Genomic DNA, 22,274 nt, shown 5'->3' on the forward strand with positions numbered 1-22,274 from the left:
TTTGATGTCCAAAAATTATTTTCATTGGAGCGATTTTTGACATTCGACACAAATTAAGTTTGGCCGGTACATAACTCTTTCAATATAAATCAGATTTTAGCAATCTTGGACTTGTTGGAAAGCTATGTTTTGAAAGCTTTCCAACAAGTCCAAGATTGCTTAAATCTGATTTATATTGAAGGAGTTATTTACCGGTCAAACTTAATTCGGTGTGCGCAAATGCTGTCAAAATCGCTCTGAATGAAAATATATTTTTGGACATCAAAACAAATGAATATTTTACCGCACTTTTGGTTTTTAGTACTGTTTTACCATATTAAGATTTATGGAATTTTTAGATTTGAGAAAAACCCCAGCATTAGAAAGTTGAAAATTGCACCTACCGCCGAAAATCCATGTTTCGTTCTTGAACTAGGGGGTTGACTTTTTTTCTTTTTTGAATTTGATTTTTTAACTATTTTTATTGGATACAAATAGGGGTGTATTTGCTTATTTATGAATAATATCTTAAGTAACATTTACTTAAATGATATTAGGCATACATAAGACTGTTTGTCCTGTGTCTATCTTGGTTTCTAGAATAAGTAAGTGTCTGTCCTGCTTTCTCACTAACTGAAACTCCTATTTGGACTTTGGTTTTGCAAAATCTAATAATGTCATTGTGTTTAAATAGCCTAAAATAAACTGTATACCGATTTTCAGACCCAAAAGAGGTCTAAAACCCATCGAGATGGACTTCCGAGTCGGAAAAAAAAAAAGATCTCGGCCCAACTCGATTTTTTGTTGGGCCGAGATGGCTCTGAGACCCGAGTTTTCGAACCTTGCCTATATAGATATAGGGGCACTATTCTCTGTGCCGCAGCGCAAGCTGTGCCCAGGCACATGGGGGTGGGCGCAATAACCACCCTGCCCCCTGCACAGGCTGCCCATGTGCCTGGGCGCAGCCTGCGCTGCGGCACAGAGAACATTCTCCCATGGATATAATACGGGATAGAGAGAAGACCTAGAGTCCTCCATTTTGTAATGATAACATTTTCTCCCATTAAGAAAAACAATATATAATATGATTCCAAAATTTCCCAATTAACCTAACTTCATGGAATGGGTAACATAAGTTAGAATCCAAGTTACTAAGATGAATGAAATCAAAACAAATAATGGTATAAAAGGTAAGTCATTGTCTCAGTGGTCATGTGGGTCATATGTAAGTTAGAATCTAAGTTACCTTCTTGTTGTAATTTGTACAAAGACATATCAATGATTTTCGATTGCAATACAATAATAGATAAGTCATACTTTCTGTCTATTACATTACATACCAACAGGAAATCATGATTTCTTGGGTAGATGTTTGGGGCTTTTGTTTGTGGTTCATTTCACAGCAGACCATTACGCATAGGTGAAAGAGGGGTGAAAACTAGTCTACCTCCAAATTGTGTATTAAGCATAAGGTTCTTCATGTTTGTCATCCGTTGCAACATCAAAGCCAGCAATGCCCATCCGTCCAATATTAACTGCAATACCAATTTTCTATTAGAAGAAGAAAAGCTTTCAATATCATGGACGCTCTACAATGCACATGTATCAGAAGATTCAGAATGCTGCATATAGATTACACCTGGAGTTAAGATTATTGTGTACTCAACAATAGTATTTGGATGGGGGTGATATGAGGATGCGGTACAAAATTAAATTGCAAGTCTTCCCAAGATGCAGATGCCTCAACTTGGGGACACATTTGCAGCCAAAGAGATCCTAATGACCCGTTAATTCCCAGATTGGGTTGACTGATCTGGTCCCACAACAATGATTTCATGTTGCATGGGATTATCAGAGTACAGAAATGCTGATAATGTCCCCAGAACTCTATTATAAAAATAGAAACTACAACAATGGTTGGGAGGAAATAGATATCCTCCAAGCAAGGCAGCAACATGGGGCCCACGATATCTGCTAAAAATTTCCACCAATGCTGTAGGTCGTTGGCCACATTATAGGGACAGAAAATGGGCTTTAGATGTGTAGGTCAATGGCCATGTTATGGGCAGAATATGGACCTTGGATATAATCAGAGTAAGGGCTTAAGTATGGTCCTGAATATAAAAACAAATGGGACTAAATGGGGCTTGGTGGGAGTAAATGGGGGCCTGGCTGGGAAGTTCTCTATCTTGAAAGCCGCCCCCTAAGGAAGTAATCAATAGGGTTGGTGTGGCCGGCTTGGCCCTTCTTCCTCCTTGCTGGTACTGTTGGAGCTCTACATCAGATAAACTATCTCTCACTGTCTGTTATTTTATCAGTAAGCATGAAGTCCTTTTGATACTTGGTAAATGATTCAGTACAAAAGGGCATTATACACTGGTTCCATTGCTTTTTTTCCCCTCCTTGTTTGTTAATATTTGCATGCTTATGCTTCTCTGTGAAGCTATTCTTTCTAATGCTTAGGAGAGTTTTTTGTTTTTGATTGGGAGGAGGGGGGGGGGGGGGTGTTGATGCATCAACTATGATGGTTCTCTATAATGGCATAAGAATGGGTAATGCATCTCCGTGATTATTTTTTTTTAATTTCTCTGTGATGTTTCCGGTGCAATGGTGAATGGGAAGCATCACAGAGGTTTTTTATTTTAAATGCTTCAGTGATTCTTATCTTCAATGATGTTAGAATGGTAAATGGTTCTCTATCTTCTTTTTTTTTTGGTTTTTTTTTTTTTGGAGGGGGGTGGGGTTGGTGGTATTGGGTCAATGCCTTTTTGCGATGCATATGTTCAGAACTAGTGTCAAGCAAACACAATTCTGCAATTTTGGGTGTCAAAATTTGAGTGTGCAAATAGAGCATCCAAATGCAATTCTCCGATTTTGAAAATTGGAGTCAGAATTGGCAGAATTAAGAATTATAATTGGATCCAAATGTGCCCGAACTCGAACAAATGGAAATATAAGGAAACAAACAGTATTTCACTACTCCTACAGGGACAAGTATCATTTTCTAGATAAGAAACGGTTTATGACAATAATAGGCTAATATACATGAGACTACTAACCACTGAGCAGATCCAATATCCTTCTTTGTGCATTGAATTCACTCAAATTGTAGCATTACCAGGCAACTACCACCCATTTAAAATTTTCATCTAGAAAGTCCTGTGAACTATGCAGTGTAGAAACGAGTGCTGAAAGTGTGAAGGTGAATATAAACAGAGAAGAAACAGAAAGCAAGAACCCCGGGAAAGAAAAGAGAGGGAAGAAGAAGAAGAAGAAAGATTAGCACAGAAACTAGCAGTTGAAGATAAAGACAGTAGGGACTTTGGGTTTCATTAAACTAATAGCGATAGAGTTTCTACTTTGTTACACAGGAAGTTGTTTAATGGTGATTGCCACATCAGTTCAGTTCAAGAGAATCATCAAGCCTTAGTTGCTTATATCAACAAGACTCTAAGGGCTTCAATAGAGAATTGTACCAGATCTGTTTCCAATATACAGTTTCCAATTTAGACAGCACTGTGTCTTTTTGTAATCTTTCCTTATCAGCTGTCTTGTAAGGCAAAAATGGTAACTATGTTATGTATGATATGACTTTGGTTCCAGCTTCCCTCATACTGGATGGCTGTACTTTTGATCCATGGTTTTGCTCATGGTATCAGAGAACCAGAGATTAGAAAAGTTTGGCTCACCCTAATTCCGTCGAAACTGATCGACAAACTTTTCTCTGATCAAACTACTTCTGGTTTAACAGAGTTAAAAATCTATCTCTGTCATAGACAATATTATTGACCACAATAATTATACAAGTAGAAGGAGGAACACACATGAGTAATTTCACAAGCAACAAAACTGCATCCTTGAAGGATTAGGTTGGGAGTATCCCTAATTCCCTCTAGGTTTCTGGAAGAGTAAAATGCATTCCAACACTTGCACTATTATTGTTTTTTAGTGGGAGAAATAAACCCATGGCACTTAAAAGAACAGAGCAGCATCCCCTCTTAGGGTTAGCTAGGCAGAACCTGTTCCGCCATTCCACTCCCCCTTACCACTTTCCACTTTCAAGGACTCAAGAGGAGATGGCATTCAGCTTGAATAAAAGGTTTTTTTTCTACACATTGAGATTTTGAAAAGGAAAGTGTTGTCTTTCCACTTTCAAGGACTCGATAGTGCTTAACTTGAATACGAGGTTATTCTACACATTGAGTTTTTCCTACCATTCTTCCTGCTCATATTTAAAAAGTATCAACCTTGAACCCTGTGGTTTAGGATTTGAAAGTGGCTCTCCTGTACTGTTTTAGCTTTTTATAGGACTTCCCTTGTGTATGTTCAGTTCAGTATAAGACAGAAGGAGGATAAAAAGACTACTTACAAGTACTAGGCTACTAGCACTAAATTTATACACTTAATTCTTAAGAATACTTAACTCTTGACAGACTGGCATTCTCCTAATGCACAACAAAAAAAAATTTAGAAGTTTAGGGCAATTTCATCAAGCTCAATCAATGAGGAGACTGATATATTATACTTGAATGCACTCGGGACTAGACCAACAAAATGCTGCAACAGAAACACATTAGTGTCCACCAATCAAACCTAAATCCTTTTTCCCCCTAATCAACGGGGAAAAAAAGTTGGAAAGTGTGAGGATTGAGTGTCTAGTTCAATTCATTCACCGACTCCAAAGTAACCAAAATCAATCTGATCCTGTAAAATCCAACAAGAATCAAGAAAAGGATAAACAAATCACTGCCTCACTGGAAATCACACCATTGAGTTGAGAACCAAATTGATATTATATAATCTAATATCCAAAGGATAAAAAGTAGTTATCATATGAAAGTGACAAATAGGTCAAGTTCTTCGACAACGTTATTTCCTAACCATTTGAGCTCAGCAACACAAATCCTGCCCCACATTCTTTTTAAAGCAATATCTGTTGTTAACCCTAACACTCCTGTCAAGATTGGCATCAAACACAAACCCTAACGCCCAACCATGAAGGCACTATTGATAACTTTCAAGTAAAACAAACCAGACTGGACTTACTTTCCAACCACAATGGCAACGAAAGCACAAAATAGTACCCACAAAAATCAAAGATGTTTGTAAAACACATCATCCATCTGGCAATGTAACGATCAAATAAGTGCACATGGAAAGGTAATGAGGAATTCTAAGAAAACCTGTTTTGAATTCTTCTTCTCATAACGTTTTCTTTCACCATATGACTGAATAGAAGAGAAAACAAACCAAAATACCTATCCCCAAAAAAAGAAAACACATGATGCTTTATAACTTTATATACCACATGTTCACGGAACATACCGGTGCCATGGAGGCCATAGCAGACCGAGTCAGGGAGTTGGATGAAATGCCCTGAAATGGAGCCGCATGGCAGCAGAGCTATTGAAGCAACTCCATTCATCACCTTCTCAGCATCTGCCTCTCCTTTCTCTGCAGGATATATATATTTGTTTGGAATTTTAAGAATAAATGAAGCAGAGAAGAACATAATGTTGATCTTGTTTTACTAGGAAGTAGGAACTTACCCATTGACACAAACCCTCCATCCTGAAATTTGCCACTAGCAGAACCCGCACAAGCATACACAGACAGAGGGGCACCACACAGGCAACAGAGAAACAGAAAGAGAACTAAAGTTTGTGAATTGTAGCCCAACTGGTTGGACCATCAATTGACGGTTTTGGTTCATTAATGTGGTCCTCTCAACCATCTCTTGTTAATCAGGTAAGGAACAGATTGGGTTGTGTGCATGAAATGGATCTGAGGCACCAATACTTTGCCACGAGTCTCAAATCAGAGGATCAGGTACCAATATTGAGGGTCTGATAAATATTCACAACTAGTAATCTTCCAAGATTTTTCACTGTCGCTTAGTGCTCTTCCATGTCAATTGCCTTCTCCATAGCTCCGCACTTAATCAGAATAACTCCAGCACAGTTATCTGCTCTCGATTTCATTTACGGTCTTAGAACTACAATTATCTTCAGATCACGAATAAGATCAATTTAACTGCAAGCAACACTAAGATAGGGCTTCTTTATTCCAATCAACATCTCCACATGCACTAAAAACTAGTGCTATGACATAATCATCCACCAAAAGGCCTTCTGCTTGCATCCGATACATAAGCTTTAAAGCTTCCATACTGAGACCATTCCTTGCATACCCAAGAATCATTGCATTCCAGGAAACCAAATTCCGATCAGGCATGTTATTAAAAACCTTGGTAGCCTCTGAAATAGACCTGCATTTCGAATACATGTCAATTAGAGCACTACCCACAAAAACATTGGACAAAGCGTGGGTCTTGTTCACAGAGGAATGAATCCATTTCCCATGCAGAATATCTTCTAGTCTTGCACATGCTTTCAAAGCTGATGAATAGGTAAAAGGGTTCGGCTCCACACCTTCCCATAACATATTTTTCATGAACTCCAGAGCCTCTATGCCATGCCCAAGACGGGTACATCCAGAGATGATTGCAGTCCATGAGACAACATCTCTTACAGTCATGGATTGAAGAACTTTTGAAGCATAAAAGTACTCCCCACATCTGCAGTAAAACCACACAAGGGTGCTCCCTATATAGATATTTCTATGGATGGAATTCCTCAAGACCTGTGCATGAACTTCTTTTCCAGTGGTTAAGGAACTAATTGAGCCACATGCTCTGAGAATGCTGATAACAGTCAAGTTATTAGCAATTATATGTCGTCGTTTCATTAAGCGGAAGAGGCTTATGGCTTCCTTGCCATACCCATTAAGTGCATAGCCGGAAATCATTGAAGTCCACGTGACTGTGTTTCTCTTTTTCATTCTATCAAACACTCTTCTGGAATCTAGAACTTCCCCACATTTTGCATACATAACCACTACTGAAGTCCCTATATAAACATCATCCTTAAACATCTTCTTTACTATAGTTCCATGCAGTTGTCTACCAAATTTTAATGCCTTCTCCTCCCCACAAGCCTTTAGAACACCACATACCGTAAACTCATTTGGAGTAAGACCACCATCTTGCATCTTTGAGAACAAATGAAAGGCCTCCGCCGCACGTCCTTGTTGTGCACAAGCAGTGATCATAGCCGTCCAACAAACTACATCTCGTTCTAGCATCCGATCAAATGCTCGAAAAGCACCTATCAAATCACCACATTTTGCATAGTAGTAAACAATGGCACTGTCTACAATCAAGTTGTTCCAATTCCCTTTTAAAATGCAAGCATGAATTTGTGTACCAAGCTCAAAATCTAATCTCCGGCGACATAAATTTAACATACAAACATACGTCTTACCGTTAGCTTTGACTCCATTTTTAATCAACTCATTAAATAAGAATAGAACTTCATCATCCAACCCAGTTCTCAAATATCCACTAAGAATAGCAGTCCATGAAACAACATTTCTCTCCAGCATTCTGTTAAACACCTTACGAGCCTCCAATAACTTCCCAAATCTTGCATAAGCTGTTATCAAATTATTATCTACGAATGTTACAGGACTCTTTAAATATTTCAAAAGAATCGCATGGACTGTTCTAACTTCTTTCACAGTATGGCACATCTGAAGCCAATAACCAAGCACGGCAGGATCAATCAACAGAGAATCAAATAAATCAGCATCTGTGTTTTCTCTAGAATTGGAAGAGTAGAGAGAATTCCATGATTGGGTAGAAAATATCGAATCGCTGCATGAGTAAGAATGAGATTTTTCTTCTTTTAAGATGCTTAGCTGTTCCTCGGGATCCTTAATTGTGAGAAGATACTTAAGTATCCTAATCTCTTGTAGCATAAGCCTCTGAAAATTGCCTCGAGTAGTCATGCACAAGTGGTATGATATGTCTTTGACCTGCACAAGAATTTATAAACCATAACAACACTAGTGAAAACTACATCAACAATAATCACAAAAAAAAATTATAATAAACATACAGGCAAATAAAGCAAATTAATTCTCCAACATGAAGTTAAAAGAACATTATTATAATCTACAGAAATATGATTTTCTGTTCGCTAAGGTGTTGAGAACTTGAGACAAATAAAGGTGAAAGGAAATGATTTCAGGGTCAGGGCATAGTACTTGATACCTTATTAAGTAATACTAGACAATGGGTACCCAATAGATTAAACATATGCCAGTACTAATAACTAAGCAAACTTAAGGAACAAAAGATATCATATGAACTACTTTTTTATCCTCACATGTATATGGGAAGGATGGAATTGGTCAGATTCATGACCATCCAGTTTGATTAATATCCCATTTAACTGGTTTTGGTTGAAAACAAGACCATTTAAGGAATCAATTAACACTAAAGAAACAATCAACCATCATACTAAAGAAACAATTAACCATCATATACTAAAATGTTCTGGTCTGGAAATGATAAAAGATGGTGCAATTTCTTGGTTAATTAAATTATTCCTGAAGATTATTAACATCAAAGAACATGCTTGACAAATGGAGGAAATGCAATGGCATGAGCAGTGAAAAGAATATGGGAGAGAGTTACAATTGCACCAAAAACCATGAGAACAAACTTATATACCACGCTGCGAAACTTTGGAAAAGTGATCAAGAGTAAAACTATGATATCAGAAAATCAGTTTAAATTTATGTCAGGAACTAAAGCTACTTAATTCATCAATGGAAAAGTTCAAAAGGAATATAGATCATAGCAATTTCTTCATCGAATTGGAGAAAGGCCAAAATGATTCAGCCATGTAAAACAAACACCAAGGAATGCATGTGATGAGTAATACGGTGCAACCTGAGGCATTAAAAGGATGAAATTAAGACTGAAAATGACCTGGATGGAAGTGATGAGTGCTCATGAATTAACAAAAAAACATAGAGCTGCATGGTGCAATAGTATTCATATACAGAAGAATGGTCGAATGGACCAAGGTTCAGCACCGGGTAAGTGGAATCTTTCGTCGTATGGTTTAAAAAGAACACTACGTAACTCCATCTTCTGTCTTTCTCTGAACTTCTTAGGAGGGTGACAGAGATTCTTGCCACAATATAATTGTTTTCCTATGGGAACACAATCCGAAGAAGGAATCCTTGTTCACCATATATGTGTCTTGTCATGTGCCGTAAGATCATGTAACGGAAAATATAAAGTACTTTGACTTTTCCTTCTAGTGTTGAGATTTTGTTCGTGACGCGGAGGGTTGGATGACTACTGAGTGGTCCAGCCAAAAAGAAAGGATCACATCAATGCAATCACATATTCAGACCATTAAAACAGGAAGATCATTGACCAACAAAATCCCTTCAGTGGACTTATTTAAGGTTGGGTACACCCCTGTGTGTGCCACATGCATCGCAGAGAGGGAGGACAACTAGTTCCTGTTCTGCTGTTTTTACATGATATTCCACAATACTGAAAAAATAAAGAAAAGAACGAAAAGGTTAGTAAATCGCTCAATGGTATCCACCAACTCAGGCAGACAAGAATCGATCCCAAACTCGCAACACATTAGCTTCTGCAAGTAAACTAGCTTCAAGAAAATGGGAATGGAAATTACCTCTTTCAGTTTTCTTTTAAGCCGAAGTAGCTTGTGCTTCATGGCAAGATCACTTTCATTATCTGCTTGCTCCTGACAACGCCTGTAGAAACAGGGCCAAATATTGCTCCATTCTTTGCTGAAAGCTAATAACCTTCTCCAATCAGTTGGAGTGGGTTTGTCAACGATGAAAACCTCAATAAGCTTGTCACAAACCCTGATCATTATGCTATCGTCTAAGCACTCTGGAGCATCTTTTCTGTCTGCACTTTCACCAGATAATTCTGTACAGTTTTCACGAATGTCTGTATGATCATATGGATCAGAGACTGATAGCCGGTCCCTGGTACAACCATCCAGTACTGAACTGGTATCACTAATGACTGCTCTAAGAAAGGATTGCTGCAGCCTGAGCGGTTCACAAAGCAAAAAAGGGCCTGGCATTTCAGGCCACCATGCGGATCAGTTTCAAGACACTGAAAGTCCTAATAAATCAGAAGTCAAAACCATTGAGCAGAACACAGAGTGGGTCACGTGGCATGCCGTGTCAGTGGTGGCACCGTCACAAATGCCAATGGGTTGTGCTCCTTGACTGTTTACCAACCATATATGGAAGGGCCTTAGTCTCTAGGTATTTTTGTGCAATTCTAATCATCTAAGTAGTGAGGTAAACTGTGAACCAAAATATTGTACTTCCACAGTAAATCAACTGTTTGAACTTTGAATTGTCAAGATCAGTGGGATATTTATGCTATCTTGAGTTTAAGAGGTGCTCATTGAGGTAGCAAGAGTCTGCCTTCACCTGAGACAATATTCATACTAGAACATTTCTTCAGAAAGAAAGTGTCCATACAAATGCAACAACACGGATCAAAGACTACAAGATTATGAATGTACAACACCAAGGAACTAACCGTGTACAAGGTATGAAGAACTTCTTTAGTGAAGATACTACTCTGTTTAAAATGTACAATTCAATTTACAATACATCAACAGACTCAGAGAGACAAACACAAGGACCCCGAATCAACTATACCCAGAAATTAAGAGGCACTAAATTTCAGCCAATGAATTTCTAATTTGCAGCTGCAGAGACCCCCAAAAGTGTTGTTATGTAGAAAGACAAGGATGAAAAGTCCAATCTTTTAGTGGTTACAACTTCCAAGTATGACTTACATGAAGCTAAATCAAGGTTAAATTTCGTTATGTTGTATAGCTCAACCAAAATCAAACACCATTTTGATAATAAAGTAACAAACCTTGGATTCTGCGGGCACAAGAAGAAGTGCTGCCGAAAGACAAAGAGACGGAGGAATTTGTTAAACAAGAGGATCCTCTAATCAGGCAGCAGTGGTTCGAGTTCGCAGAGGCGAACACCATTGATGAAGTACAGCAACAAACTTACAGGTCGAGAGTCGAGACTGAGAACTCAGTTAATACGAGAGTTTCCAAATCGTTTGGTTGTTTGCATCAAGTGGAAAGGCAATTTCCTCTTGACCCTTTATCTTTTATCGGGAAAAATAAAAAGGAAAAAATTAGATTTTGTTTTGATTTGACATTTGAAGGAATCACAAACACAATCCTCAATGCATTTTTAAACTTACTGTCTAATTTCTGCCTTTTTTTTTTTTAAATCTGTCTACTGTCACGTGACATTTGTCACTTGTATAAGGTTATGGGAGAATGTTGCTGCGGAGGGACAGGGTGGTCATTGCGTCCATCCCCATGTGCCTGGGCACAAGCTATGCTACGACACAGAGAACAGCACCCCTACGTTTATGTGAAACTTGTAAAAATTTTTTGACCGAGTTTCCCCTGCCTGGGCGCAAGCTACGCTACAACACAGAGAACAGCACCCCTACGTTTATGTCGCCCAGGCTACGACACAGAGAGCAACTCCCCTACGTTTATGTGAAACTTGTAAAAAATTTTGGACCGAGTTTCCCCCCCCCCCCCATTAATCCCATTCATCAAGACATGTGAGAAGATGGGAATGGGTATCCGGAGGGTATTTTGCAACCTACTAAAACCTTGTGATGGTTGGTGAACCGTTGGATGGAGGAAACTTTGTCCAAATTTTTTTGACTTCTTTTGTCTTGTTTTCAAAACTTCTATAAGAAAAAATAAAACAAAAATATTTTTAAAATAATTTAAAAATAAATTATTATTATTATGGCATTATCAAGAGTTATCATTGCCTATACATTTTGTTTTTTTTTGGTGAGAATAGAAATGTTATTAGAAAATTAATAGTACTACAGATTGTCTATATTATCTATTACATTCCCTTGCATATGATAGTCTTGCAAATCTGCTAAACGATGAGCAATAAAAATAGAGAAAATAAATCTCACAGCCATGGATTTGTTGTGGGTTGCTGCAGCCAGTTGATCATTTCTGTCGAATTCATCCAAAGTTCTATTTTGTCTTTCCATTGGAATTGCACTAAGGACTTCTTGTTTGATCCCTTGAGCCTTTATTTCTTGCTCTGAATATGAACATCCAAAATCCAGATTTGCAGATATAATTTTTTGGTTATATAAGATAAGGGAAAAACATCTCTGTCCGGGAGTGTGGCCAACACCAGCACTCCCAGGTGTCTATCTCTCTCCTCTCAACCCAGATTTTTTTGGATAGCTCACAGGAGATGATGAGATGTCAGTTAGATTCAGGTGCATTATTAGTAGGGATGCAAGTTTGGTCTTATCGACCCAAGCCCACCCTGAGCCCGAATAGGGCCTGGGCTGAGATAACTTGGTCCTGAGGACGAGTCAAGGCAGGGAATTTCTGGTCCTCAGTCAAGACTGGGCCAAGCTGGGCCAAACTGGGCCAACGTTTAGACCTTGGTTGAGCCCAGCCCGACTCTGTCTTCTTCTTCTTCTTGAGGTACAACATTTGAGGAGTACCTAAAGAATGCAAGTACTTCAATAGGATGCAAAGTCATGCTCATTCATGCATTTTTCTCAATATCACGAAGACAAACTTTTTGAAAGGAGGCTTCATATTATTGCTTTTCACAACATCAAAGTCTCTTCTTAGATGGGTTATCAGTTATTTTTTGACTTGGTAATGATCTTGGTACTTCAAAGGTATTTTTAATTTTAATCTTAATGGAGAAAGAATGTCATCCGGTCATGCGCTAGGCATGGGGACACATAATCGCCTTGAGGCGCTTGGAAATGACCACCTTGCCCCATGTAAAGCCGGAAATTGCAGGCGTCCCAAGGCGGCTATGTGTCTAGGAATGGTCATGACTTTGGACTAGAAAACTAGTCATGAACATAGATATGTATTGAAAATATAATTCACACAGCAGACCACGAAATATGGGTGAAAGAGGGAGGAAAACTAGTCTACATCCAAATTGCAGCATAAGGACATGTGGACATGTACACAAGCTTTATTGTCAATTATGTGTTTCTTCATGTTCATCATCCGTTTCAACGTCAAAGCCTGCAATGCTCATCCGTCCAACATTAACTGCAATACCAAATTTTCTGTTAGAAGAAGAAAAGCTTTCAATATCATGGACGCTCTACAATGCAGATGTATCAGATGATTCAGAATGCTGCAGATTGATTACATCTGGAGAAAACATTATTAAGTACTCAATAATAGTTTTCCGAGGGGGTGGTAGGGGGATGCACTGCAAGATTAAATTGCAAGTCTTCCCAAGATGTAGATGCCTCAACTTGGGGACACATTTGTAGCCAAAAGGATCCTAATGACCAGTTAGCTCCAAGATTAAATTAACTGCTCCTGGTCCCACAACAATGATTTCATGTTTAATGGAATTATCGGAGTACAGAAATGCTGATAATGTCCCTAGGCAACTATGAATTGAAGACTACTCTACCATAACCTTTGAGCATCCTTCCCTGGTAAAATCAGTTTTGAGTCAGTGAGGTTAAGCATTGACCCAATTCCAATGTCCCCCCTTACTTGAGCATGATCATGACTTTGGACTTCCAAAATGCCACATGAGGTAGCTGAACTCAAATTTCACGCCAACAATTGTCGTATATCAATGTCAATGGATTAGAGTGCTTACCATTCAAGTCAGGGGGCAATCCCTAGGATATGCATTAAAAAAAAATCATCCAGAGATTCAAAATCCTCAATTAATAGCATTGACACAGTTTACTAGCCATACAACTCAGTAATGGATCAAGGTTGATCAAACAGTTAAAAGAGTGTCACAGTGATGTGATATACATATTGGGAGGTTTAGACTCGTGTACATGTAACAATGGAAAAATCAAGGCCCTGTAGCTTGTGCCAAAACCAATTGGCTGGTTGAGATTGAAGAACATGTGAATCTCATTGGGAAAACCAAGGTGTTCGGAAGCCTCTCATTACATATCCACCACCCAAAAGAAAATACATACATAAGAAAGAAGAAAACAGTAAAAACAAGAAAGAAAAAGGAGAATAGAATAAAGGAAACTGAACTTCTTACCTACAGCATCTTGTCCAACCAAATTGGGCATGAACTGCCTGATATGGTCTTGCGCTGCTTTATCAGCTTTCAGTGTTTCACACTCAAAAGAAACAGTTATCTTGGTTTTACCATGCTTCTCTTCAACCATGCCTACAACATCTTTCTCCCAACTGTCTATAAGTAGAATGTTAGCCAGAGATAGAGTGCGTCACTTACATGTAAGAATTCACAGCATAATATGTACAGGAATAATAAGAAACAATTTAGTAAGCACCTCAGGGGAATTGTAAGCACAACCAAAAAAAAAACTCTAAAGATTATTTAGTAAGGATAATCATAGTGCTGCGTGACAATTTCTACTTATTCGAATTTTATACATTTTATAAGTTTGACAGCAAAGAAATCATAAGAAAGCAGCTTTATAGGTCACTAAGTTTAAAAATATAAATCAAATAAAACTACTGAGGTTTTTCAATAAATAAAAATTATCAAAACATTAAGAAGATAAAAAGAAGCTAATAATTTCTTTTAGCCAATAAGTGTTCCTAACAAATGGTAAGTGATTGACCCTTAATTTTGATAAATTGGGTGCAGCTCTTGGTGAAAAGTAATCCACTTCAAAATTCTTATTTACAATAGTGGTACTCATATCTTCTCACAAGAGGTCCCTTATTCATCAAAATTATAAAGTACAAAAATATATCTCCATATGAATACAATATTTAGCTTGCATGATAACAGACAGGTCATTGTAAGATGGCTTACCCATGGGCATTATCAACATTATGGAATCGAGCAGCATCATGCCCTCTGCATTCCACTATAACCACTTGTTCTCTCTTCCTCTGTAAGAGATCAATTTAGATGATGCAGGAGCTATAGAAAACTTAATGGTTAATAAAATGCAAAACTGGAAGAATTCAAGGACATAAAATAGGTACAAAAATGTAATAGAAAATAAAAGGTCTTACAGAGTAATCAATGATATTGAGCTTGAGCAAGCGGTAATCCTCACCTCTGCTGCATTCCCTATCACATTTTAAATCTAATAACAAAACAAATGATATTTTAGTACTCCTGCAAGGATACATATGAGTTCTAGATAAATCAAAATAAGATTTAACAACAAAATAGCCACAGGACAGAATTGCAGCGATGTAAGGGCAGTTAGGTAACGACAGATTTAATGATGATTCAGCAGCCCAACATCAACATCAAGCAATCACATGGCACTGGAAAACTAATCGAACAGACCTTATACTGTAGGATAGATGCTCCAAAACTGAGAATGATCCAATGGATGGATCTGCAGAAATTGACTAGAACAGAAATTAATAACTATGAAACCAGAAAGTAGTAACTAGAATGAAACAGCAGTAGATTAAGATCCACTAATCAGATAGACCTCCAAGTCTGGTCGAAAGAAATACTCATAGGAGAGAACAACTTATCAAAACCTGAGCCATATCTTATGCCTGGATTAGCTGAGATTGCAAGGCCCAAAACAGAAACCGAAAAGAGAATACTGTAGTCACAGGTGCTGGAACAGAAGTAAACCTTAAATAGAACAAAGGCAAGAAGTAAGAAAGAAAGGATTCAAGTAAGTATTCAGGCCTCCGAAGAATGAGTTTCAAATCATCTCTATCACTCATGCAAAACTTGTATAATCTGCTGGAAAATTGAGAAGAAGAGGGAATGAAAGGATGTGACCAGGGCTATACACCACTAGCCTGCAGCAGGCTAAACCACCCACCAGCCAAGGAATCACCACCTTGGTTGCCACTGCTACCGCAGGAGTTGCTGCAGCCTGAAGAATAAGACTCAAATATATTCTTTTGCCAAAATCGTTGGGAGGGTCTCCCTTCTCTTGTATTTTTAAAATTAAAAGCATGCAGTACAAGAATAGTGAGTCTTAGCTACCAAGTAGCTTATAACTTAATACAATAGCAACTCTCCTTTAGTTGCTATAACACAAAAAGGAAAGACACAAAACCAAAACAGAAACTACTAAGTTGCTAATGACTTAGCAACTAAATCTATTAAAAAAATAGAAACTATAACAATGGTTGGGAGGAAATAGATATCCTCCAAGAAGCAAGGCAGCAACATGGGGCCCATGTAATCTGCTAAAAATCTCCACCAATGCTGTAGGTCGTTGGCCACATAATGGGGACAGAATATGGGCTTTAGATGTGTAGGAATGTAGGTCGATGGCCATGTTATGGGCAGAATATGGGATTAAGTATAACAGAATATGGGCCTTGGATAATGGATATAATCAGATGTGAGCTTAAGTATGGGCCTGAATATAAAAACAAATGGGACTAAATGGGGCCTGCTGGGACTAAATTGGAGCTCTACATCAGATAAAAGTTCTCTCTTTCTATCTGCTATTTTATCAGTAAGCATGAAGTGCTTTTGATACTTGGCAAATAATTCATTACAAAATGGCAACAGACACTGGTTCCATTGCTTTTTTCCCCCTCCCATGCTTATGTTTCTCCGTGAAGTTATTCTTTCTAATGCTTCTCAGAGAGTTTTTTATTTTATTATTGGGTTAATGCATCAAATATGATGGTTCTCTACAATGGCATACGAATGGGTAATCATCTCTGTGATTTTTTTAAATGTTTCTCTGTGATGTTTCCCATGCAATGGTGAATGAAAAGCATCACAGAGATTTTTTTTTTAAATGCTTCTGCGATGCTTATCTGCAATGGTGTTAGAATGGTAAATGGTTCTCTATATATATATTTATTTTGGTGGGGGTGGGGTGGGGTGGGGTGGGGTGTTGGGTTAATGCCTTTTTGTGATGCATATGTCCAGAACTAGTGTCAAGAAAACACAATTCTGCAATTTTGGGTGTCAAAAGGAGTGCGCAAATAGTGCATCCAAATGCAATTCTCCAATTCTGAAAATTGGAGTCAGAATTGCAATTCTGAGATTGGCCAGAATTGGCAGAATTGATAATTACAATTGGATCCAAATGTGCCCTAACTCTAACAAATGGAAATATAAGGAAACAAACAGTATTTCAGTACTCCTACAGGGACAAGTATCATTTACTAGATAAGAAACGGTTTATGACAATAATAGGCTAATATACATGAGAACTACCAGCCACTGAGCAGATCCAATATCCTTCTATGTGCATTGAATCCACTTAAATTGTAGCATTACCAGACAACTACCACCCATTTATAATTTGCATCTAGAAAGTCCTGTGAACTATGCAGCGTAGAAACGAGTGCTGAAAGTGTGAAGGTGAAAAGAAACAGAGAAGAAACAGAAAGCAAGAACCCTGGGAACGAAAAGAGAGAGAGAAGAAGAAGAAGAAAGATTAGCACAGAAACTAGCAGTTGAAGATAAAGACATTAAGGACTTTTCTTGGGTCGTTCTCTTTCGTTCCGGCTATCTCAACTCAGCCATTCCTGTTTGTTTGGCTGGCAAATTAGCTAATCTAAGACCACCCTCTTCATGGTGAAATGGTGGAAGTGAGGCTGGTCTAGGACCAGATATAGACAGGAAGTCGTTTAATGGTGATTGCCACATCAGTTCAGTTCAAGAGAATCATCAAGCCTTAGTTGCTTATATCAATAGGACTCTAAGGGTTTCAATAGAGAATTGTGCTAGATCTGTTTCCAATATACAGTTTCCAGTCCAGTCAGTACTCTATCTTTTCATTTGTAATCTTTCCTTATCATCTGTCTAGTAAAGCAAAAATGGTAACTATGTTATGTATGATATGACTTTGGTTCCAGCTTCCCTCATACTGGATGGCTGTACTTTTGATCCATGGTTTTGCACATGGTTTCAGAGCACCAGAGATCAGAACAGTTTGGCTCACCCTAACTCCATCGAAACTGATCAACAAACTTTTCTCTGATCAAACAACTTCTGGTCTAACAGAGTTAAAGCTCTATCTCTATCATAGACAATATTATTGACCATAATAATTATACTAGTAGAAGGGGAACACACACAAGAGTAATTTCACAAGAAACACAACTGCATCCTTAGAAGGATTAGGTTGGGAGGATCCCTAATTCCCTCTAGATTTCTGGAAGAGTAAAATGCATTCCAACACTTGCACTACTAGGGTTAGTGGGAGAAATGAAACCATGGCACTCACATAGCATCATCCCCTCTTAGGGTTGGCTAGACAGCACCTGTTCCGCCATTCCACTCCCCCTTACCACTTTCCACTTTCAAGGACTGCTCAAATATTGGTCCGGTCCTTGACTGGTTCTGGTTCTTTTCTCTTTTTGGTTCTTCTCTATGTAATGTCTAGATTCAATGTACCTTCATGTCTAGGTTCATTATGCACATGTTAAATATGCTAGATAAGGATTCGGTCATTGTTTGAGTTAAAATAATACCGCAAGCGTACGAGTCAATCGTAGCTACGGGTCGAACACGAGGAGATATACGTCACTCTATTTAACTAACTTAAAAGTAATGCAAAGTGAACCAAATTAAAGTGTTAAATTAAACTAATTAAACTAATGAAAATTAATGCATCCTAACTCATAAGCATCTAACAAAATTAATGGATTAAATTGGCGTCCTAACACATGAGCATCTAACCTATCAAACTAAAGCGAATTGAAAGGAATAACAAAAACGCAACCACACTTCATAATCACATAAAAAGAAATAAGGAAATAAAAGTGCATCCACATACCACAACCATATAAAAAAAAAATAAAAGAAATAGAGGGAGAAGAAGAAGAAGGAAAGGGAGAATGAGATTGAGAGTTTAGATAGTAAAACCTGGATGTGCTTGCATGAATGTAATTGAAAAGCTTGAATACTTGCATAAACTTACTATGACCTCCTCTTCTAAATCTTCAAGTCTTGTCATCAACTTAAGAACTTAGACTAGAAGGCTTAAAACCTAAACTAGAATTAAGAAATTACAATCCAATTGAAGACTTAAATTGACATTAAAGCATAAACTAAACCTATTACAACCATTAAATGAAAATCAAAAAGCAAACTAGAACTTAGAAAAGCCAAAAATCACAACTTAGAAGGAGAAGAAGAAAAGAAATTTTACTAAGTGAATGAACTAAAAATTACACTAAAAACTGAATTAAAATTGAACTAGAAACTAAGTAAAAACTGAACTAAAAAACTAACTTGTTACAACCCAAAGGGCAAGGGGTATTTATAGGGGGAAAAGAGGAGAAAAGAGAAGAGGGAAGTGTAGGAGAAATATTCCCTAAGAAAAGAGAATATTCTCTTCTCATTGCTCTTTTACAATGCCTTGAATCCTAAGAAAAAAGAAAAAAAATAGAAAGAAGAAGAAGAGAAGATTGTTTACATAGACCTTCTATTTCTAGAAAAGTAAACTTCCAATTCTAACAAGTACTTCCTTTTCTTTGTAGATATCTTCTCCAAGCAATAAAATCAAAGCATCTTTGACTTTTCAACTTTCCATAAGTGAGAGAATATCTTTCAAAATAAATCTATCCTAAGTAGAATTCCAGAAGTGTCCTTGAGAAGTTGGAGGAGAGAGAGAGAGTAAGGGTGATGACTAGGATTCCTTCAAGAATAAATAAAATACCCATTCTATCCTTAAAAAAACGTGGAGCATGGGGTGCTTATATAGGCCTCACCATTGTGTTCCTTGCGAAAAATCACCCAAAATAGACCCAAATTTTGTCCAATTTGGAGTTGGGGAGCCCAAGATATCTCAAGTTAAAGTTGGACTGTCCAGAGCCCTCCAAATGGAATCTTTCGGGTACAGGAAATATAACTTCTGGTTATTGCGTTAAGGCTCCTAGAATCCGAACTTCCGCTTCACTTTGTCCCCGGCCGACTGTCAATAATTATAAATAAACCCTTACAGACCATTTTCACGTGTCGTTACGAAAACGGCCGTAACTTCTTCGTTTCAACTCGGAATCAAGTGCCGTTTGAACCGTTAAGAAGCTGACTCGATGGGCTACGCATCCATGCCATTAACACCTCTAAATAGCTTAAAAACATTTTTTTAGCATCATCTCCTCCATTTTCACAAGAATTCACCTAAAACCTGAAAAACACAAGAAAGCACCGAGTAACTCTGTCCAATGTGGTAAAATGTATGCTTTATGCCCTAAGATTTCACACATAAATGTGCTCATCAGTCATCTTTAGCTAGCATTCCATATTTGCAATCATCTCAAATTATAAATAAAGTGGTGGCCTCTGTCAATCTGACAAACCAACAATCTCTCAACTCTCTCCTCTTCTCCTCTAAATTCTTCTAGGACTCAAGAAGAGATGGCATTTAGCTTGAATAAAAGGTTTTTTTCTACACATTGAGATTTTGAAAAGGAAAGTGTTATGTCTTTCTACTTTCAAGGACTCGATAGTGCTTAGCTTGAATACAAGGTTATTCTACACATTGAGTTTTTCCTACCTTCTGTCCTGCTCATATTTAAAAAGTATCAACCTTGAATCCTGTGGTTTAGGATTTGAAAATGGCTCTCCTGTACTGTTTTAGCTTTTTATAGGACTTCCCTTGCGTATGTTCGGTTCAGTATAAGACGGAAAAGAGGATAAAAAGACTATTTACAAGTACTAGGCTACTATCACTAAATTTATACACTTGATTCTGAAGAATACTTAAACTCTTGACAGACTTGCATTCTACTAATGCACAACAAATAAAAGTTTAGCTGTTAAGGGCAATTTCATCAGGCTTGTTCAATAAGAACAAGCTTTTACCAACACTGATCCTGTCCCTGGTCAAACCAAACGAGAATAAAGCAGTGAGCTTCCGATCATTGATTGATTTGATTCAAAACAACCTCAACTGTCTAACTCAAGCAGTGAGGGTTGGGCGGCATCTTCCGTCGCCCTTACGGATTACGAGTGAAGCGCGCTGTAAAGTGAAGCGAGTAGGCAACTGACATATTGTATCTTGTGTGCAGTCAGGACTAGACCAACAAAATGCTGAAACAGAAACACATTGGTGTCCACTACAACAACAAACTCAGCCTTATCCCAACTTAATGGGGCCGGCTACATGGATCCAACAAAACAAAGTAGGGAAAACTAAGGTCTAAACAAGAAAAGGGGAAAAGATGGATGGGGAATGGGAATGAGATGAGAAATGAAAAAAAGGAAAATGACAAATGAAAGGTGGAAAATAACAGCAAAATAGAAGATGAAAGATTAGTGTCCACTAATCAAACCTAAATCCTCTTTCCCCCTAATCAACAGAAAAGAAAAAAAAAATGGAAAGCGTAACGATTGAGTGTGTAGTTTAATTCATTCTCACCCACTTCAAAGTAACCAAAATCAATCAGATATTCAGATCCTGTGAAATCCAACAAGAATCAAGAAAAGGAAAAACAAATCACTGCCACCATTGAGTTGAGAACCAAATTGATATTATATAATCTAATAAGTGAAGGATAAAAAGTAGTTATCATATGAAACTGACGAATAGGTCAAGTTCTTCAACAAGACATAATTTCCTAAACATTTGAGCTCAGCGACATAAATCCTGCCCCCCATTCTTTTTAAAGTAATATCTGCTGTTAACCCCTAAGAACTCATCTCCCCCCCCCCCCAACTAATTCAACCCAAGTCATTTATGGTTTTCCCAAGGTCCCTTCAACTACAGTGAAATTAACTAACTTGCATAAGATTGGCATCAAACACAAACCCGAACGCCCAACCATGGAAGCACTCTTGATAACTTACAAGTAAAACAAACCCGACTGGACAATGGCAACGAAAGCACAAAATATTACCCACAAAATCAAAGATGTTCTTGTAAAACCCATCATCCATCTGGCAATGGAACGAACAAATAAGTGCACATGGAAAAGTAATGAGGAATTCTTAGGGAACCCATTTAGAGTTCTTCTTCTCGTAACGTTTTCTTTGAGCATATGACTGAATAGAACCAACATACCTATCCAAAAAAAAAAAAAAAAAAACTTTATCAAACATACCAGTACCACGGAGGCCATAGCAGACCGAATCAGGGAGTTGGATGAAATGCCCTGAGATGGAGCCACATGGCAGGAAAGCTATTGAAGCAATTCCATTCATCACCTTCTCAGTATCTACCTCTCCTTTCTCTGCAGGATATATATATTTGATAAGAATATTAAGAAGAAATGAAGCACAGAAGCACAAAAATGTTGATCTTGTTTTACTAGGAACATACCCATTAACACAAACCCTACCACTTGAAATTTGCCACAAGCAGAACCCACACACACATACACAGAGACGGAGAGGAACTGGCGAGTGGCGACAGAAAAACAGAATGGAAGAGGGCTGGGTAGGGGTGCAAATGAATAGCCGTT

General features: G+C 37.9%; 2 protein-coding genes across 3 annotated transcripts; both read right to left on the minus strand.

The window, feature by feature from the left end:
* Nucleotides 1-1,418: 1,418 nt before the first annotated feature.
* Nucleotides 1,419-22,226, minus strand: LOC122661695. 2 transcript variants are annotated; one of them, XM_043857181.1, is made up of 8 exons: nt 22,133-22,226; nt 21,915-22,043; nt 14,931-15,004; nt 14,725-14,804; nt 13,978-14,129; nt 12,910-12,998; nt 2,337-2,341; nt 1,419-1,451 (listed from the first exon to the last, which is right to left on the minus strand). In XM_043857181.1, exons 1-6 carry the CDS (start codon nt 22,134-22,136, stop codon nt 12,925-12,927), a joined length of 513 nt encoding a protein of 170 aa, XP_043713116.1. In that variant the 5' UTR covers nt 22,137-22,226; the 3' UTR covers nt 1,419-1,451; nt 2,337-2,341; nt 12,910-12,924. The 2 variants fall into 2 exon arrangements, with proteins under 2 accessions (XP_043713116.1, XP_043713118.1); XM_043857183.1 differs by lacking the exons at nt 1,419-1,451; nt 2,337-2,341 and having other exon boundaries at nt 12,909-13,015.
* Nucleotides 5,827-11,046, minus strand: LOC122661693 (pentatricopeptide repeat-containing protein At4g18520, chloroplastic-like). Its single transcript, XM_043857178.1, has 4 exons — nt 10,778-11,046; nt 9,540-9,955; nt 6,030-7,854; nt 5,827-5,990 (listed from the first exon to the last, which is right to left on the minus strand). The coding sequence occupies exons 1-4, from the start codon at nt 10,896-10,898 to the stop codon at nt 5,941-5,943; spliced, it is 2,412 nt and encodes an 803-aa protein (XP_043713113.1). The 5' UTR covers nt 10,899-11,046; the 3' UTR covers nt 5,827-5,940.
* Nucleotides 22,227-22,274: the final 48 nt, after the last annotated feature.

This window comes from Telopea speciosissima, chromosome 5, assembly GCF_018873765.1.
Source record: "Telopea speciosissima isolate NSW1024214 ecotype Mountain lineage chromosome 5, Tspe_v1, whole genome shotgun sequence".
Lineage (NCBI taxonomy): Eukaryota > Viridiplantae > Streptophyta > Magnoliopsida > Proteales > Proteaceae > Telopea > Telopea speciosissima.

Excerpts from the sequence above, each read along its gene's own strand:
- LOC122661693 (XM_043857178.1), bottom strand. The coding sequence starts at position 10,898 with ATGGTGTTCGCCTCTGCGAACTCGAACCACTGCTGCCTGATTAGAGGA. Across the intron at positions 7,855-9,539 it reads TTAAAAGAAAACTGAAAGAG|GTCAAAGACATATCATACCA; the intron begins GTAATTTCCATT and ends ATTCTTGTGCAG. Across the intron at positions 5,991-6,029 it reads TTGGAATAAAGAAGCCCTAT|CTGAAGATAATTGTAGTTCT; the intron begins CTTAGTGTTGCT and ends CTTATTCGTGAT.
- LOC122661695 (XM_043857181.1), bottom strand. Across the intron at positions 14,805-14,930 it reads TCAATATCATTGATTACTCT|AGGAAGAGAGAACAAGTGGT; the intron begins GTAAGACCTTTT and ends GATCTCTTACAG. Across the intron at positions 14,130-14,724 it reads AATGTTGATAATGCCCATGG|TTGGGAGAAAGATGTTGTAG; the intron begins GTAAGCCATCTT and ends ACTTATAGACAG.